The sequence below is a fragment of the Macrotis lagotis genome, chromosome 3, assembly GCF_037893015.1.
Source record: "Macrotis lagotis isolate mMagLag1 chromosome 3, bilby.v1.9.chrom.fasta, whole genome shotgun sequence".
In the NCBI taxonomy this organism is placed as follows: Eukaryota; Metazoa; Chordata; class Mammalia; order Peramelemorphia; family Peramelidae; genus Macrotis; species Macrotis lagotis.
Window position 1 is genome coordinate 130,647,040 of NC_133660.1, and position 18,236 is coordinate 130,665,275.

At 33.5% G+C, this 18,236-nt stretch overlaps 1 protein-coding gene across 3 annotated transcripts in view; it reads right to left on the reverse strand.

The window, feature by feature from the left end:
* Positions 1 to 18,236, reverse strand: part of NAA15 (N-alpha-acetyltransferase 15, NatA auxiliary subunit) — a 76,914-nt gene that overhangs the window by 29,826 nt on the left and 28,852 nt on the right. For all 3 annotated transcript variants that reach the window (XM_074229275.1, XM_074229274.1, XM_074229272.1), the window contains 9 exons: positions 17,873 to 17,977; positions 16,724 to 16,881; positions 15,744 to 15,878; positions 14,806 to 14,959; positions 10,132 to 10,251; positions 9,728 to 9,823; positions 6,256 to 6,362; positions 2,859 to 2,931; positions 2,007 to 2,176 (listed from right to left, as the gene is read on the reverse strand). In XM_074229275.1, coding sequence (XP_074085376.1) covers positions 2,007 to 2,176; positions 2,859 to 2,931; positions 6,256 to 6,362; positions 9,728 to 9,823; positions 10,132 to 10,251; positions 14,806 to 14,959; positions 15,744 to 15,878; positions 16,724 to 16,881; positions 17,873 to 17,977 — 1,118 coding nt within the window. The remainder of the gene's footprint in view (positions 1 to 2,006; positions 2,177 to 2,858; positions 2,932 to 6,255; positions 6,363 to 9,727; positions 9,824 to 10,131; positions 10,252 to 14,805; positions 14,960 to 15,743; positions 15,879 to 16,723; positions 16,882 to 17,872; positions 17,978 to 18,236) is intronic.

Consider the following 18,236-nt stretch of genomic DNA (forward strand, 5'->3'; position numbering starts at 1 on the left):
AAACAGCATATGTATACTCAATGGGGTATAGACATCTGGAGTAAGAAGGAGAGTGGGAGGACAGGGGGAAGTGGGGGATGTGAGTGATGGAGGAGAGGATGGACCATGGGGGGAGAGTGGTCAGATATAACACATTTTCTTTTTTACTTCTTGCAAGGGGCTGGGATTGGATGGCCTGTCCGGGACCATAGGGCCAGGTGGATGCTGGGCCTAAGGGTTGGTATAGGGGCTCAGGGCCTCTTGGCCCCAGGGCCAGGGATCTGTCTGCTGCACCACTCAGCTACCCTATCGCAGAGTCAGAGTGAAAGAAGAGAGAAAATATAGTACATGGTAGTGGAGAAATATGAAAGGAGGAAGTTGCGATCAGCAATGGCAACAGTGGAAAAATATGGAAGTAACTTTTGCAATGGACTTATCATAAAGAATGTGATCCACCTGTGACAGAGTTGTTGGTGTTGGAACAAAGACTGAAGCACATTTATTATTATTATTATTATTATTATTATTTCTTTTTTTGGGGGGGTGGGATACTAGGCAAATGGAGCTGGGTGGCCTGCCTGGGGTCGCATAGCAGGGTGATTGTTGGGTGTCTGAGGACGAATTTGGACCCCGGTGCTCCTGACTCAAGGGCCAGTGCTCTGTCCACCACCCAGCCACCCCTACTATTATTACTATTTTATTTTCATTTGGGTCTTTTTCTTTTTTTGGTTTTTGCAGGGCAGTAGGGCTTGGGTGGCTTGCATGTCACATGGCTAGGTGATTGTTGGGTGTATGGGGCCAGATATGGGCTTGGGTGCTCCTGGCTCCAGGGCTGGTGCTCTGTCCATTGAGCCACCTGGCCATACCTACAATTATTACTATTATTTTTCTTTAGTTTTAATTTTTTCTCTCCCCTTTACTTTATCACTCAAGTGAGTGTATATTTTTTTGGGGGGAAGGGGTATTTTGTTTACTCTCAAACAAGAATATTTTATTAATGTACTAAAAAAGATTATTTGTACAAAATGAGAATATTAAATATTTAAAAAAGCAGTAAACTTTTCTCAAGAAATAAAATCTCTGAAAACTAGAATAAGACAAAAGAGAAATTAATGACACTATGAGACAGCAAGACATTAAAACAAAATTAAACAGCTCAAAGTACAACAAAATGAAAACTATCTGATATCAAAAACAACTGAACTGGAAATACATGAATTTACAGGAAGAAAAAGGCCAGATACTACTTCAAGAAATCATGAATGAAAACTGCCCAGATCTGACAGAACCAGAGAACAAGGCAAAAATAAGAAAGAAAACCCAAAAATAAAGTCCCAAGAATAACAGCCAAAATTCAAAGCTGTCAAAGAAAAAAAAAAACTACAAAACATCAAAAAGAAATAGTCCAAGTACAAAGAAATCACAATCAAATCACACAAGATCTGGCAGTTAAGGAGGTGAAAAAAGAGATGAAATCTGCTATTTCTCATAATTGGAGTACTCAAGAAGAATATACAAGTATGAAATAAGTGGGGGTGGTATAGGTTTCAAATAAACTTCACTCTTACCTTAAACAGAGGCAGTGTTTATAATACTTAGGCATAGTCAAAAGCAAAACAACGCTTAAATGGAGGATTAAAAGGGAGAAACAGGAAAAGGAAAAAAAACAAAAGCAAAAAAATCCCTAGAATCTCAGAAAACACATGTATGTGTGTATACACACACACAACACACTCTCTCACAGACAAATATAAATCAGTGTGAAATGGTGTCCCATGATTTTTTTTTTAAGGTTTTTGCAAGGCAAATGGGGTTAAGTGGCTTGCCCAAGGCCACACAGCTAGATAATTATTAAGTGTCTGAGACCGGATTTGAACCCAGGTACTCCTGACTCCAAGGCCGGTGCTTTATCTACTACACCACCTAGCCGCCCTGACTTATGATTTTATAGAGATTTTTTTTAAATCAAAAATTTAAGTTAGAGTTTATAAAATTTAGGAAAAACTGATGGTAAAAATTCATGTTACCTTATAGATTTTTGCTTTCACAAGAAAAAGTTCTATCAATGTAGGTGTGCTTTCTATAGCAGCATTTATATATTCCAAAGCAATAGATGGCAGCCCAATTTTGTCATAATGCTGTGCCAAATAGTACTGGACCCAAAGTAATGTGGTGGGAGGCTCTTCTTTGCCATCATCTAAAGGGGAAAAAAAGAAAAACCAAAATTTCTTGTTGCATTAAAGTATAATTCAAACTTGTTCAACATGTTACATACAGTACAAAAAATGATTAAAAGCAACTTGTATTTATGAATATTTTAGGATTTACAGGAATTATATATATATATATACACACACACACCTTTGATGATCCTAGTAACTACCCTATGAAGCAGGTGCTATCTTTTTAAACAAATCTATGATTTCCTCAGTATAGGAAATCTCAATGAAGACATGCCTCTTATCAAAGCAGATGAGCAAGAGTTCCACAAAGTTAGGTTTCAGAAAGTTAGACTTACTTGTTCAGGATCATACAGCCAATGTTATCAGACCCGATCTGAATCTAAGCCTTCCTGACTTTCAGAACAACTCTCTACCTACTATCAAACAATATCCAACATTTTAGGGATAATAAATAAAGAAGTTACCTTAGAGTCACAAACTTAGAAAGTAGAAATAGAACCTAAGCCTTCCCAATTCTCAGTCTAGCATTCCATTTATTAAACGATTCATTAAGAAAGAATTATTAAAAATAGTTGCTCAATTTTTTTTATTAAAGCTGTCATCTAAATGCAATTACTAATGACAGACATTCTGGATTTGGCATATAATAATGTAAATATTTCAAAATTTATTAAAAATAAAAAACTTAACACTTACCAATGGGGTTAAATAACCGACAACTTTTTAGAGAGGTTTCATAGCCTACAACTAACTCTTCTATGATTGCCACCTAGAGGACCAAAGACACACAAAATTAAAGTATAAAACCACACTAAAATAACAGTATAAAATTCTTTGTGATTGGTTTTTCCTATGTAGTATGTGTTTGTACTGAACAAAATATGATCAGAACCAAATGACCCTTCCAAACAGGCTATTCTGTTTCATATTTTATAAGTTCCTAATGATAGGTGTACAGGTGCTGCTCTGTTGATACCTGAATCCTTAGAAATGGAACTGTCACTCGGTGAATAACATCATGAGGGCCATACTTATATTTAATGCTTTTCTTTTGTAAAAGAATCTGCCACCCATACCACTCCCCCCATAATATTATAGCATGTATTTAAGGAAAGTGACTCGTGACTTCCAGGATTAGAACATGATGATAATAAGCAGAGACCTGTTACATCAAAACATATACTTAAAGAACCAATCAAAGTAAATGCCATCCTGGTGGTGATTATCACCAACAGCTAGCAGTAGGTTAGCACAAAGACCTGCATATGCAACACAGCTAGTCACTGGTTTTATAGACTCCAGTCTATAAAAGGTTCAATGTTGAATCTAAGTTTTATATTATTTTAAAATATCCAGTGCAAGATATCTGACTTCTAAACTACCAAAAGCCTCCTTTTCTTTACCCAGCTGAATACCAAGATGACGACAGAATCAATGATCTAACAGGAAAAGGGAGCCAGCCATTTACTTGGAGGTTGTAAGAAAAGGTCAAAACTCATGAAAAATGCCAAACAAAATGTAAATGATTTTTCGAATATTTATGATCTTAAAATATAGAAATCCTATTAGGAGGGTCAAAACTTGCTTTTTTAAGCTTCTCACAGGCAATGGTTAAAAAAGGAAATTTCTATGTATAGAATTCATATAGTCAATAAAAGGGGAACATTGGTATACTGTAATAAAAATGGAGTGAGAATAGAAAATAACAATGGTTTTAAAAAGTATTAATAATCTCTTTTTTTCTGCGTGAACAAATATACACACACATACATATACCCATACTCATCAAATACAAAAGAGAAAATATGACTTTCCTATTTATAACAGTGGCATCTGAATCCAAATTAGAGATCAGATTTCAAGAGAAAAAGAAAAGAGCAAAATATTTGGAACTAAGAAAGTGAATTTAGATTCACTTTTCTATCTTTAAAAGGATGATGACCTTAAAGCTATTATTTTGAAAATAGTGAGATTGGTGGAAAGGTACATAATATCAATTAACAAAAAAAAAAAAATTTAATTTAAAGAATGAAGTATGGGCAGCTAGGCGGCATAGTGGATAGAGCAGGAGTCAGGAGGTCCTGAGTGCAAATCTGACCTCAGACACTTAATAACTACCTAGTTGTGTGATCCTGGGCAAATCACTTAACCCCATTGCCTTGCAAAAGCCAAAAACAAAAACAAAAACAAAAAAAGAATGAAATAATAGCGAAACAAATTAAAGCCCTATTTTTCCCCCTGAATCTCTTCTAGAGTTAAAAGGAATCTTAAAGACTATCTACAGTAGTCATTGCCCAAAATCAATAACCTCATCTAAGAGATCCCCAACAAATAGTCATCTATCTACTCTCAGCTTAAAAGTCAGCTAGTGACAGGGAACTCACTACGCACATCAACCCCTCAGTTCCTTTTAAGTTATGATCTCTTTCTAACTTTCCTTTTTTGATACTGTAAGTTATGCTCTTCTAGGCTCAAGCAGGGAATTTTTAATTCCTCTTCCACTAGGTAGCCCTTCAAATACCTGAAGCCACCATTATGTTTTATAAGGTTTTTTTTCCTTCTTTAAGTTAAATATTGTCTACTGTAACAATCAATTATTGTATGCAAAAGACTCCAGGTCCCTCACTATAACCTATAACCTTCCTTAGGTTACACTTGGAATTGTCAATGTCCTCTTTAAAATGCAGTCTTCAGAACTGGATACAAATTTCCAAATACTGACTAATCAAGGTGGAGTAAAGAAGGTGAGAAAGGTGAAGTAAAGTACTATTCTGGCTCACTTTCAACATCACATATGCATTAATGCAGTTTTATGATTGTACTATGATTGCTTAGGCTTTCACACACTACAATGCAGACTCATATTGAGCTTGCAATCTAGTAAATGTCCCAAGTTCTTTTCATATGAATGTTTTGTTTTTGTTTTTGCAGGGCAATGAGTAAAAGTGATTTGCCCAAGGTCACACAGCTAAGCTAACTATCAAGTGACTGAGGCCAAATTTGAACTCAGGTCCTCCTGACTCCAGAGTCAGTGCTCTATCCACTGCGCCACCTAGGTACCCCCTCATATGAATGTTTTCTAAATACCTATTTCTCTAGTCAGTTAATTTTTTTGCTGATTTCTTGATCTCTTAAAATTTGTCTTACTAACTCAACCTCCTGGTTAGACATCTTTTTTTTTTACTTTTTGCTTTTCTTTTTTTGTTTTTTCTTTTTTTTGCAAGGCAATGGGGTTAAGTGGCTTGCCCAAGATCACACAGCTAGGTAATTATTAAGTGTCTGAGGTCACATTTGAACTCAGGTCCTCCTGCCTCCAGGGACCATGCTCTATCCAATGGTCACCTAACTGCCCCTATTGTTAGATACCTTTCAGATCCTGAATCTAATTCATTCATGGTAGGCAACCCTATCAGTTTTGTGATATTACAAAAATTGTCATTAAGTATGACCTCATTCCCTTTTTTTCCCAAATAGATGGAAGTGATGAAGTGCTAGTCATTGGGTCAAGAGCAAAGACAACACAATCTGATATAGAAAACAGTCGAAGTGAATAATTATTCATTAATTGACATTCTTCAGATCTGATAAATCAAACAAATCCAAACCCACCTAATTATACTATCATCCAACCCACATCTCTCCATTTTATTCACAAATTCTGGTAGACTTCGTCAGGTGCATTGCTGACATGAAGATATACTGATGGGACTGTATTCTCTTGACCTACCAGACAAGGTACAAGAAGTATCACTGACTTTTATTTCAGCCAATTTACTAAGAACAGTGCTTGGGAAATTGTTGAGAAAACAACTACCTAACTTTTTATACAAACAACTAGCTGACTACTTTATGGAGAGTATAAAGAATAGAAAAATCAAAGTACATTATATAGACTTCTAAGACTTTAAGAGAGAAGTTAACCTGGAAATTGTCAAAGCCAGCTTCAGAATATCGCTGAGATGGATGTGAGAAATTAAAATTTAATCATACCAATAAGTTAAAAGAAATGACACTCAAAAGAAACTTTAGTTATCTATATTTTTAATGTATACAATATTTTCAGCCAGCATTTTAAAACTTTTTTTTATCTTACCTTGTCTTTATCTTTATATAATGATCTCAAAGTATTAAAAACTGGTGGGCAACCTTTACTGAAATTCATCCTTAGGAACTTATCCAAACATTCCTTAAACTTATCACCTTAAGAAGAAAAAAAATACCATTAAATTCTTTCTGACCAAAACATTACTTTAAAAAAGGTATACATTAACTTCAGATAACATTTGCATGGCTTAAGTAAAAAATTACACATAGGAAAAGATAAGGAAAAGAAAGCTAGTGACAAAATTGGATGGATACAGTGAGGACAAAACTATCTCATAATAAGCTAACAGTATTAATTAACCTAAAGTAACTTATTCAGACAACTGATTCTAAAATTACTTTTATCTGGAACCAAGGAGACCCCTGGCTTGTTAAAAACAAACAAAAAAAGACTAAAATAGATACTATTTAGAAGAGAAAGGATAAAGATGAGTGTGTGAAATTATAGCTCCAATGAATCAAACATAGTAAAACAAGCTCCATTTTTTTAAGCTCCAAAAATGGGAAATGAGCAAAAAATGTCATTTAATCAATATTAAACAGTAACTACACACTAAAGCCAAAAGAAACTAAAAATTACCTCTACCAGTAAACAGCTATTTCTTTGTTAAACAGAATAATTTAAACATATTTAAAGCATTTCAAAGATACATAACATTTTATTAAAAAGCAAGGAATGAATAACAGGTAAGGACAATACCAGAATGAGATTATAAATTCATTTGCAAAAACATTATAAAAAGAAAAATAAGATATTATATGAGCACTACTGCCTCAAAAAAAATTTAAAAAACAGCTGAGATAAAAAAAAACTAAAAACTCAACAATATCCAGATAAGACACATCATCCCTAAGAAAATTCAAAGACAAAACTCAAAGAACGAAAAAAAAAAGGGAAATGCAACAAAACTGAAGGCATTTTAAAAAATGACCTACATTCACTAGTGAAAAAGAAGAATCAATCACTATGGAAAAGTAGATGTCATAGTTGAGATGATCAAGTTGGGAAGAATACCTTGGAATGGACCAAATACATCTGAAAAGGATTAATTTGTAAAATATCTCAAATTCACAAAGCATTTAATGAGTGCCCATTATGTGTCAAGCACTGCAAAGACAAAAACTGACATTCTATCCTGAAGAGGGGGGGAAGGTTTCAAAAGAAATGTAAAATTTTCAGATGATGATTTAATGGGGACAAAAAGAACAACAAGGATCCTATAAACCTAATGAGTAATTTAACATCTCTCCTTAAATTTTGCCTATTTATAAACAGATAAAAAAATTATAACTTTTAAAAGAGTGACAATCTATTTCCATCTTTTTGCTTATAAAAAATTCAGCTTTCAGCATTAAGTCAATTTGTTTTTCTACTATCTTCATAACATTTCATATATATATATATAAATTTTAAATGTAATTTTGTGTATCTTATATTTATCATGATAGAAATGTGTTGATGCTAATGTATATTACAAGACCAATATCTACCTTTACAGTCATACAACTAAGATATGAAAGAAAATGATATTTGTACTCAAACTAATGATTTTTAAAACAGCATCTGGTTTGCTTGGCACAGCAAAAATGTTTCCCTCTCTGATGACTCTCCTCAAACAAGTTATCTCCCAAACAAAGTTATGACATGTAAATAGGAAGATAATGTTCAAATCAATACCATTAACATAGGCTTATTAAGACACCTACACTGGGACAGCTAGGTGGCACAGTAGATAAAGCACTGGCCCTGGAGTCAGGAGTACCTAGGTTCAAATCCAGTCTCAGACACTTAATAATTACCTACCCATGTGGCCTTGGGCAAGCCACTTAACCCCATTTGACTTGCAAAAACCTAAAAAAAGAGGACACCTACACTACATACAAGGTATTGCTGACAAGGAGATAAAAAGCCAGCAGTCTCTACCCTTGGAAGAGCTTACAATCTACTGGGCTGGGGGTGAGGGCCAAAACACACAAATTGGTACTTGACCCCACTACTTTCTCCAGCCTCCTCTTGGGATACCTCCTCCTCCTCTTAGTTCTACTCCAAGATTTTTTGATCTTTCATTTTCAGCATCTGCTCCCATATGCTAAATAGGATCTTTCCTTTGATTTCAATAGTTTTCTTATCTTCAAGGATTATCTCTAAGCAACCTATTTCCAAAATCAGATAACCCTAATCTGTCACCTCAACTCCTGTACTATAAGCCCTGCCATCAACTGAAACATAGCCACCTGAATGAATAAGCAAATCAAATCTAATACAATGAATATGCAAAAGATATTTCTCCCCAAACCTCCCTTATTTTTGCCAATATGATTGCCCATCCAGGTGTACAATCTTGGAATTATCTCTGATTCTTTGATTTTTCTTCAACCCAATCAGTAGTCACCAATCCTAATTAGTTCACATCTACTCACTCAACCTCTATCCTAGTCCAGGATCTCATTATAATAACAAAAGAAATTATAGTACATAAATGAAATCATGCCACTTGCCCCTAAGAAATGACAATTCTAAGAAATAAGTAAAGGATGAATTGTCACTTAATGGATAGAAGTGATTATTAAAGAAGTACAGGTTCCTTCTTCTAAAGTTTCTTCTACCAGTGACATTCACAAAAAAAGCAAGAGAGAAAAATAGGTGGGATATGGGAATAATTATGGTGGTAGGAAAGGAGGAAGGGAGAAGCCTTAATAAAATAATTAAAAATATAAAATTATAGAAGAAGTTTAGAAGGGGCCACAATAAAGCAAGGAAGCTTTGTAAGTAGTAAAATATTATGCTTTTTAAGAACTAGATAAAAATTTTACTTATACAAACCTCTTTCTGTTCTTTATGTTTTGAAATGCTCATGTTTGTTGATTCCAATACAAATTTGAAAGAATTAAATTTAAAGATTTGTTTATCCAACTATAAAATCTAAGCGAATATTCAAATCATAAAAAGCAACAGAATAAATAGATTATCAAATTAATGTGCATTTGCATGCATAAGCAAAATGTAATTGGAGAAGGCAAAGGAAATTGCAAAGATCAATGTAGTCCACATATGAAAATCTATGCAGTACTTTCAGTGATCCAAAAATCTTTATTGATGTAAAAAGTCCATCACTTTAACAGTATACCCAGAAAAATCAGAATTATAATCTAAAGTGAAATGAAAAATAGAATGGCTATAAACAGAGAGCAGCATTGTAATGCTAACAACTGCATATATGTTTAATTTTCCATTTTACATATTCTTGAGATCGAAGAGAATTAGCATATTGGGCAGATGCTTTCTGGAGGAAAATCTATTCAATGCACCAGAGATCTACAATGTCTATCATTAAACAGAGTACCCAAACCAATGAAATTATACTTCCATTAAAGTAAGTTTCATATACTCACAAGCTAAACAATCAGTAAGAAATATAAAATTATAATATTTTTATTCCCTTGCAAAAATTATCACTTACCAGATAAAAAGTTGAGTGGCAGCCTTCTTGGTACTAATCCCCTAGGATACTTAGTCCAGGCTTCCTCATAAATTTTTAGACGCTCTAACATATTGACTAAAGACCAAAAAAACAAAAACAAAAACAAAAAAAAAAAAACAAAAAAGACTTTCACATATAAAAATTATATAAAACATTTATATATTATTCCCAATGAAAAAATAAATTTCCCCAAATGATATTAAACTAAACTGATTCTTAATATATTTTCTAACAATTCTCAGCACATGACAATCTCTACTGGAAATCTGCACACCATATGAAAGAAGTTCTGCAACACTAGACCACATTTTTTCAGTAATTAACAGAAGATATTTTAAAGTCAGCCTTCACTCCATAGAGAATAGAGGGTATTAAAACTTTACCTGGCTTGAGTGACTTTTCCAAGCCTTTGTAGTACGCCCAATTTTCAGGATTCCTCTCTTGTAAACCTCTATATACATCAGTAGCTTCTTCTAATCGGCACAGTTGTAAAAGAAGTTCCCCTGAAAGTCAAATTAACTCATTGTGTGAAGAAGCAGCTTCCCTGTCAAAGTTTTCCTTAAAGATTAGTTTAAAATTTATAAACACACTAATTGTGATATTCTAGTAGTCACTGACAATTTTATGGTCTGTGATTTCAGTTATAATATAAAATGTTTTTTAGCTTCCTTCAAAACAAATTAGATGCTTTCACAATTATATCATATTATTTTTAATAGTAAACAGTTTATAAAATTGTTTATCTCCCTGAGTCCAATAGGAACTAACTTTGGTGTGCCTATACATATCTATCAAATCAAATATTAATTTCATTATGCCACTTTCTGCTCAAGCTCCTAAAACAATTGTCTATCATGAAACAGTCATTCTGAACTCTGAAAATGAAGACCCTCCATTAAAGTGATGCCTTGGTTTTCCAATAATTTCATGCCTACTCAAAGTACTTCCATTTTAACAATGGAATTTTACTTTCACATCTTACTCAAAGTACTTCTCTGCTTAGAATGGCTTTCCATTTATTTTCTGCTAATGCACATGCAACACTTCCTTCAAATTCTGGCCCAAAATTCACCTTCAGCAAGGGGTCTCTCTGAACTTGACTTAACCTGATGTTATTCATCTCTTGTCAGCATTTTTTTTTAACAACTAAAGTCCAATGGATAAAACATGTAATCAGCCACAATGTAATTATTTATGTCCATACAAATAAATTTTTGGTTCCTACTATAGTTTAATAAAATTGGACTATTTTTAAATTAGAAGAAATTTAACTTAACTTCTTTAGAAATGAGAAAACTAAAAAAAAAAAAAAATGAGAAAACTGGGGCATAGAAAGATTTAAGTGATTGAGCCAAAGTCACAAGGACAGACTTTTATAACCAAGTAGACCTTTAACTCATCTTTCTTTGCCTGAATGGAAAGAGTCTTGTGCTACTCGAGACTATCCTCTCTTATTTTTTTTCAATTAGACAAATATTAAGTACCTTCTATGAGCAATGATTTTGTAGTTCTATTCCTACAGTTCATAGTAAGCTGGCTTTGGAGAACTAAGGTATATAATTAAAGGTTGCTGTGGAGAAATGGTCAATTGATGAAAGGTCAAAGGATATGCAAAGGCAATTTATAAATGAAGAAATCAAAGCAATCCCTAGTCATATGAAAAATTGCTCAAAATCATTATTTATTAAGAAATGCAAATTAAGTCATCTTTGAGGTACCACCTCATACCTTGCAAACTGGCCAATACGACCAGAAAGGACAATGATTACTGTTAGAAGTGATGTGGGAAATCTGGGACTAATACATTGTTGGTGGAGCTATAAACTCATCCAGTCTTTCTAGAGAGCAATTTGGAATTATGCACAAAGGGCAACAAAAATGTGCATACCCTTTGATCCAGCAATTCACTACTGGGTATACCCTGAAGAGTTTATGAAAAAGGCTCCAAACATCACTTGTACAAAAATATTCATAGCAGCCCTGCTTGTGGTGGCAAAGAATTGGAAATTAAGTGAATGTCCTTCAATTGGAGAATGGCTTAACAAACTGTGGTATATATGTATATCATGGAACACTATTGTTCTATTAGAAACCAGGAGGGATGGGAATTCAGGAAAGCCTGGAAGGATCTGCATGAACTGATGCTGATCAAGATGAGCAGAACCAGTGTACACCCTAACAGCAACATGGGGTGATGATCAACCTTGACAGACTTGCTCATCCCATCAGTGCAACAATCAGGAACAATTTGGGGGTATCTAAGATGAAGAATATCATCTGTAGCCAGAGAAAGAATTGTGGAGTTTGAACAAAGATCAAAGACCTTTAATTTAGGGGAAAAAAAACCTTGATATTATATAATTTTGCTATCTCTTATACTTTATTTTTCTTCCTTAAGGATGTGATTTCTCTCATCACATTCAACTTAGATCAATGTTTACCATGGAAACAATGTAAAGACTAACAGACTGCCTTCTGTGGGGCATGGAGGGAGGGAAGCAAGATTAGGGGAAAAAAATTGCAAAACTCAAAATAAATAAAATCTTTCTTTAAAAAGAAAAAAAAGAAGAAAAATGGGGGCTAATAGTATCCATATTTTATAGTTGAGAAAAACTGAGCCAGAGAAAGGTTAAGTGTCTGTTCAGAGTAACACAATAAATGTTTGAGGTCAAATCTGAATTCAGGTATTATAATTTCGGGCCTATTCATTGTACCATCTAGCTACAATAGTATTCCATCTAAGGATGAGATAACCTATATTTGAATCTCTGTTGTTGTTTCTTACTAACTCTATGACCTTAGATAAAAATCATTTCATTCCTATGGATCTTTTTCCTCAATTATAAAAGGAGGAACTTGGATTAGAATAGTTCCAAACCTGAGTATCCTGAGTATAAGTTTTTCATTCCATCTCAGACTTAAATTTATCTCTTTGCAAATTCTACCAATTATTCCTACTTAATTCTTCTATACTTCAAAGTCAAGGAAAGCAAGATTATTCCCTCTAAAAATCCCCTTCCTCCTCCCACCCCCAAAAAATAACAGTACAGTTCTTCAACCATCCCTACTTCTATTCAATTCTTCTCTAAATTTACAGTATTATGAATTCAAGGCCCTTCACCATCCTGGAGTCATTCTGGATGCTCCATTATTTATCAATATACTTCCTAAATAACAAACTTTTTGAAACATTAAAAAAAGAGGAAGAAAAAATATTCTTTGCTAGCTGCCAGGTTTTCTGGGAGGAGGAGGAAAAATTCCAAAAGAAATTTCAGCAATTTTTTTTTTTAGGTTTTTGCAAGGCAAACAGGTTTAAGTGGCTTGCCTAAGGCCACGCAGCTAGGTAATTATTAAGTGTGTGAGATTGGATTTGAACCCAGGTACTCCTGACTCCAGGGCCAGTGCTTTATCCACTACGCCACCTAGTCGCCCCCTTCAGCAATTTTAAAAACAAAACATGTGAGCAAATAACTATACTTCTTCCAGTGTACCATCTCACTTCAAATGCCCTATTATGGTCTAGTACATCTTCAGATGGTCTATTTGGCTTTATTTTCTCAACTTTAGATTTATTACACATTGATCCAGAATATATGTACTAAGAAACATACCTTCTAGACATACTGTAACTTCTATAATAATTGTGTAGGTCTCTTTAAAAAAAAAACCTCATATAACACAATAGTATTATATGGTTAGATACCAGGTTAACTAGGTTAACTACCAGAGCTATGAAATTTTCCATGCAGTCACTTAATAAGTGCAATGAACTATCTCCTTATCTTTTTTCCATTCTCATATCCTTCCTTCACCCATTTGTTTCTTCTATATCTTGACAAGTCCATTGACAGAGGCATGAAAGGCTAAGTCCCCACAACTATTATTAGAGGCCTCTCCATGGACACCGACAATGATCTCAATTATTATTAATTGTTGCAGAAGTTACTCTGATGCAAAAATTTATTCAGTAACAATTTTGCCAAAGTTGTATATGTGAGTGTATCTCTTTCAAAAAAAAAAAACAAACAGCTGCTATAAGGGATATAATTCTCCAGAAGTGAATGAATGAATGAGGTGGAGTACAATGGGACTCTACTCTCTCTAATCCTGGACATTAGGCTTCTTATGGTAGTTAAAGATTGTATTAAATTTATTAGTTACACAAAAGCTGCCACATCATGCTGGATTAATACTGAGCTTGGAGGCCACTAAAATCCCCAGATCTTTTTCATGTGAATAGCTTCCCATATAAGAAGTTGACTTTTTTTTTTACTCAGATGTAAGACCTTACATTTATCCTCTTGTTGTTAGGTTGAGCCACTCTGCATATCCTGTTAGAGCTAAAGATCAAAATGATCATGTCTGTTGTACTTGAGGCTTCACAGATCCTTTACTCTATGATCTAAAGGGCTTTGGCCCACAAGTTGGAAAATATTGGATTGGGTGATCAATAAGACTTTCTCACTATTCCTGAAGCTCAAAGGCTTCTAAACTAAAAGGGGGAGGGGGATTTTTAAGCCAAAAAAGAATTTTTGGAAACCCATCATGCTTGTAGTTGGGAAGATTATAGGATCCTAATGAAGAGCTAGAGAGAATCAAAATGATTATAAAATCCAACTCTAATTTTATAGAAGAAAAAACTAGAGGAGAAAATGATTTGCTTAAAAAATTTCAGTGCTCTACCTTTAACTACTAGTCTTTTAATTAAATTCTACTGGTACATTTCCCCCCCAAATACCTCACCTCCTCACTCACATATATAATAGCTGAAATGTGATTTTCTAATCCAGTTAGTAAACAGTTCTTATTTATAGCAAAGAAAGGGATTTACAAAACTTTCATGATACTTTGATAATAGTGTATAACAACTGAAATGAAAATTTTAATTAATTTTACTTAATGAACTACTTGCAAAATCTAGAATATTTATTTTTCTATAGTAAAAAACCAACCAAATAAATTATATATAACTGTCATCAACCATCAACTAACTGTAAAATCAGTCCCCTTTTAGCCATAATTAAATGCTAAATCAATTAACATTTTGAAAAAATTACCTTTGGTTTCTTCAACAGCAAGTTTATCACATATCTGCTTTTCATAGGTGCCAAGGTGTTCCAAGGCTTCTCTATAGAGCCCTGCTTCCCGAAGGACTTGATTTTGATACAAAAGGAGCTCACTATATTCATAATCCACTTTATCGGGAGATGTCTGCAGAATATGAATATTAGCATTTTATCATTTTTTTGTATCAGTAAGTCCACATTCACAAAATATACAGAAAAATAAAAGTATAAGACTTTATTAATTTTATTTTTATAGTTCAGGAATTTTAGTTTCATTGCAAAAAATACCTTCTCCTCTCAACATAGACAGCTTATTTTCAAAAACCCCTGTAAGTTTTTAAGAATTGCTATGAAACAGCTGGGTGATATGCTGGTTGTCTGGGGCCAGATTTGGGCTTCGGTGCTTCTGGCTCCAGGGCCAGTGCTCTGTCCAATATGCCACTTAGCTGCCCTATTATTATTATTTTTTTAATTTTTTTTTCCTCCTTCCTTCACTTTATTGCTCATGAGGTTCTATACTTTTTTTGGGGAAGGGTATTATGTTTACTCTTAAACAAGAATATTTTAATAATGTATATAAAAAACATCATTTGTACAAAAATAAAATAAATATAAATTAAAAAAAAAAAAGAATTGCTGTGACCAAAAATTAATCACCCCCTACCTAGACTAGCATCTTGGATGCTCTCCAAATTTATGTAGACTGGTACTTGGGCAACAGATACCATTACCAGGCCTATATCAAAGTTTTTTAGCTTGGTATAAACAAGAGGAACTTGTGCACTGCTAACAGTTCAAGGTCACCTTCATGCCACAATGAGGCATCTAGATGGTGCTACTTTAAGAATTGAATTCTAAAATAGATAAAATTTTCCATACAATAACAAAATTTCAGCATCAGGATTATAAAATCTTTCCCCAATCATTACCTGCTGTGTTTTCCTAAACTCTTCTAAAATCTTTGCTGCCATTTCATAATCTTCTAATAAATGGTATGCAATAGCATAACCAATCCATGAGGCTCTTTGTGCAGGTCGAAGCTGAAGTAACTGATACCTCGTTTCCTGAAAAACAATTTTACCAATAAATTCCTCCTGTTGTTATTCTGATACTTAAATGTACTATACTATATGCTACATTCAGTAAGTTTGCAGCAAATATCTTAGGGGGTAAACAAAAAACAATAGTAAGGAGTAAAAAATATCCAGTAACAGAAAAACCATTATTTGGTAGTTACATAAAGGCTAAAGGAAAAGAAACATTTAAGAACTATATAAAACATTCAAATTGCATAGGTTTCCCTGCATTAAAACTTTTTTGCAAAGATGCACTCTCACTAAAATAAAAAAATTCAAATTATGAATATAGTTTCACGTAAAATAGAATATTCAAGCTTGATTCCTAAATCCAGTCCTTCTCAATAAAGAAAGGTCAAGAAAAACACATGCTGTAGGGGTGAGGTGGGGGGAGGGAAGTAAGATGGGGGGGAAATTGTAAAACTCAAAATAAATAAAATCTTTAATTAAAAAAACACATGCTAGAAACTACAGCTTTCAAAAAAAAAAAACTTCCAGAGGTTAACCAGCAAAAGGATACTTTTTAAATGCTGAAGAACCTAAAATAAATCAGAGGGAATAAAGTACAAATCTCTATGTAAAAGTCAGATTATAAATAACTAAATATAGTAATTTCATTATAGGAATTGTACAACCATTTGAAGTAAAACCTCAATTGCCTGTAACAACAAATAATTCTTATGGTTGGATAAACACAGCTGATTAAAGATCAAAATAAAAAAAGAATTCAAATTTCTCTTCCAAAGAAAATAAATGATAATTAATTGCTTTGGGGGTAGTATTATTTTGCCCTTAAAATAAATACTTTCTATACTTACTTTTTGTATACTTACCCTATAACCCTCAAGGTCCCTCATCTGAATCTGTAATAAAGAGAGGTCCCTTAAGATCTGAAGATTGTCTTTATCCCACTTTAGTGCATTTCTGTAACACTTGATAGCTTCATCATATTTCTTGTCTGACCTTTGCAGAAGACCATAAACATGCCAACCTAAAGAAATTAGTTAAGGCCACTACAGAACTTAAAAAGTGAAAAAAAGACATTCTAAAATTACTTTGTAAGATGTTAGAGTAGATCATCTGTAATATGAGCTCACAAATAAAATATTATAGCTAACATTTATATAGTGTTTTAAAGTTTGTATTATATACTTTACTATAGTTAATTCTCACAAATAACCTGTGAAGTAAATATTATAAACATTAATTTCCCTATTTTGCAAATGAGGAAATTGAAGCTAAGTTATAACTTTCTCATGGTCACACAGGTAACATGTCTAAGTAAGGATTTAATTCCAGGTATTATCCTATTGTTAAGTCCAGAGCTCTTTCCACTACATTACACTGCATAAATTCTTTAGTCAAACACTTGAAATTGCAATGATATGAAGGATTCTAATGTGGCAACGTTAAATCAATTAGCTAAGTCAATAAAAGTAAAATCTATTTAATACTTATAAAAGGAATGTCTGTTATGTCTTTTGTGCATCCCACAGCATAAAATGCAAGGGTGGTTTCGCTAGTAAAAATTCTTGGGACATTTTCATTTCTTTTCTCATTCTTTTACAAAAATTCAGTAATTTTCTCTAGTACCTATATGTAAAAAGTTCTACCCACTGAACAGGAATAAGCACAATATTCAACATAATGACATCTTTGATTTAGTGTGAAAAACTTTCAGATTTATTCTGTAAGAAGTCAAGAATGGGGGTGGCTAGGTGGCGAAGTATATAGATCACTGGTCCTGGAGTCAGGAGTAGCTGAGTTCAAATTCAGCCTCAGACACTTAATTACCTAGCTGTGTGGCCTTGGGCCACTTAACCCCATTGCCTTGCAAAAAAACCTTAAAAAAAAAGTCAAGAATGCATACACCTATAAATTTTTCTCTCTTATAGAGCAGAAATGGAGATAAATGGAAGAGCTAATACTACATGACTGAAAATGTGAAATTTCCTCATTAAAGTCCATCTCAAAAAGGATACACACATGGCTTTTCAAATCATTTCTTAAGCCTCTACGAACCAGTTCATATGCCTCTTCTTTCTTTCCCAAGCAGTTCAATGTTAGTCCCTTCATGGCCAGAGTTTCTAAAGAAAAGAAGATTAAATAAGGATGAAAAAAATGAAACCAATATAGCCAAAAGACAACTGTGAAAGCATTTAAGGCTTGATATTCAATGAATCAAAAGGAGGGGAAGATATTATGTTGCAGGGGGAAGGAACAGGACTCAAACCAAGTTAACCACACATACAAAAAAAAGTGACCAAGAAAATATTAACAATTACCAAAGCACATATCTACTCTCCCATCTACAGAAACTTGAGTCAGCTATATATATGTGTGTGT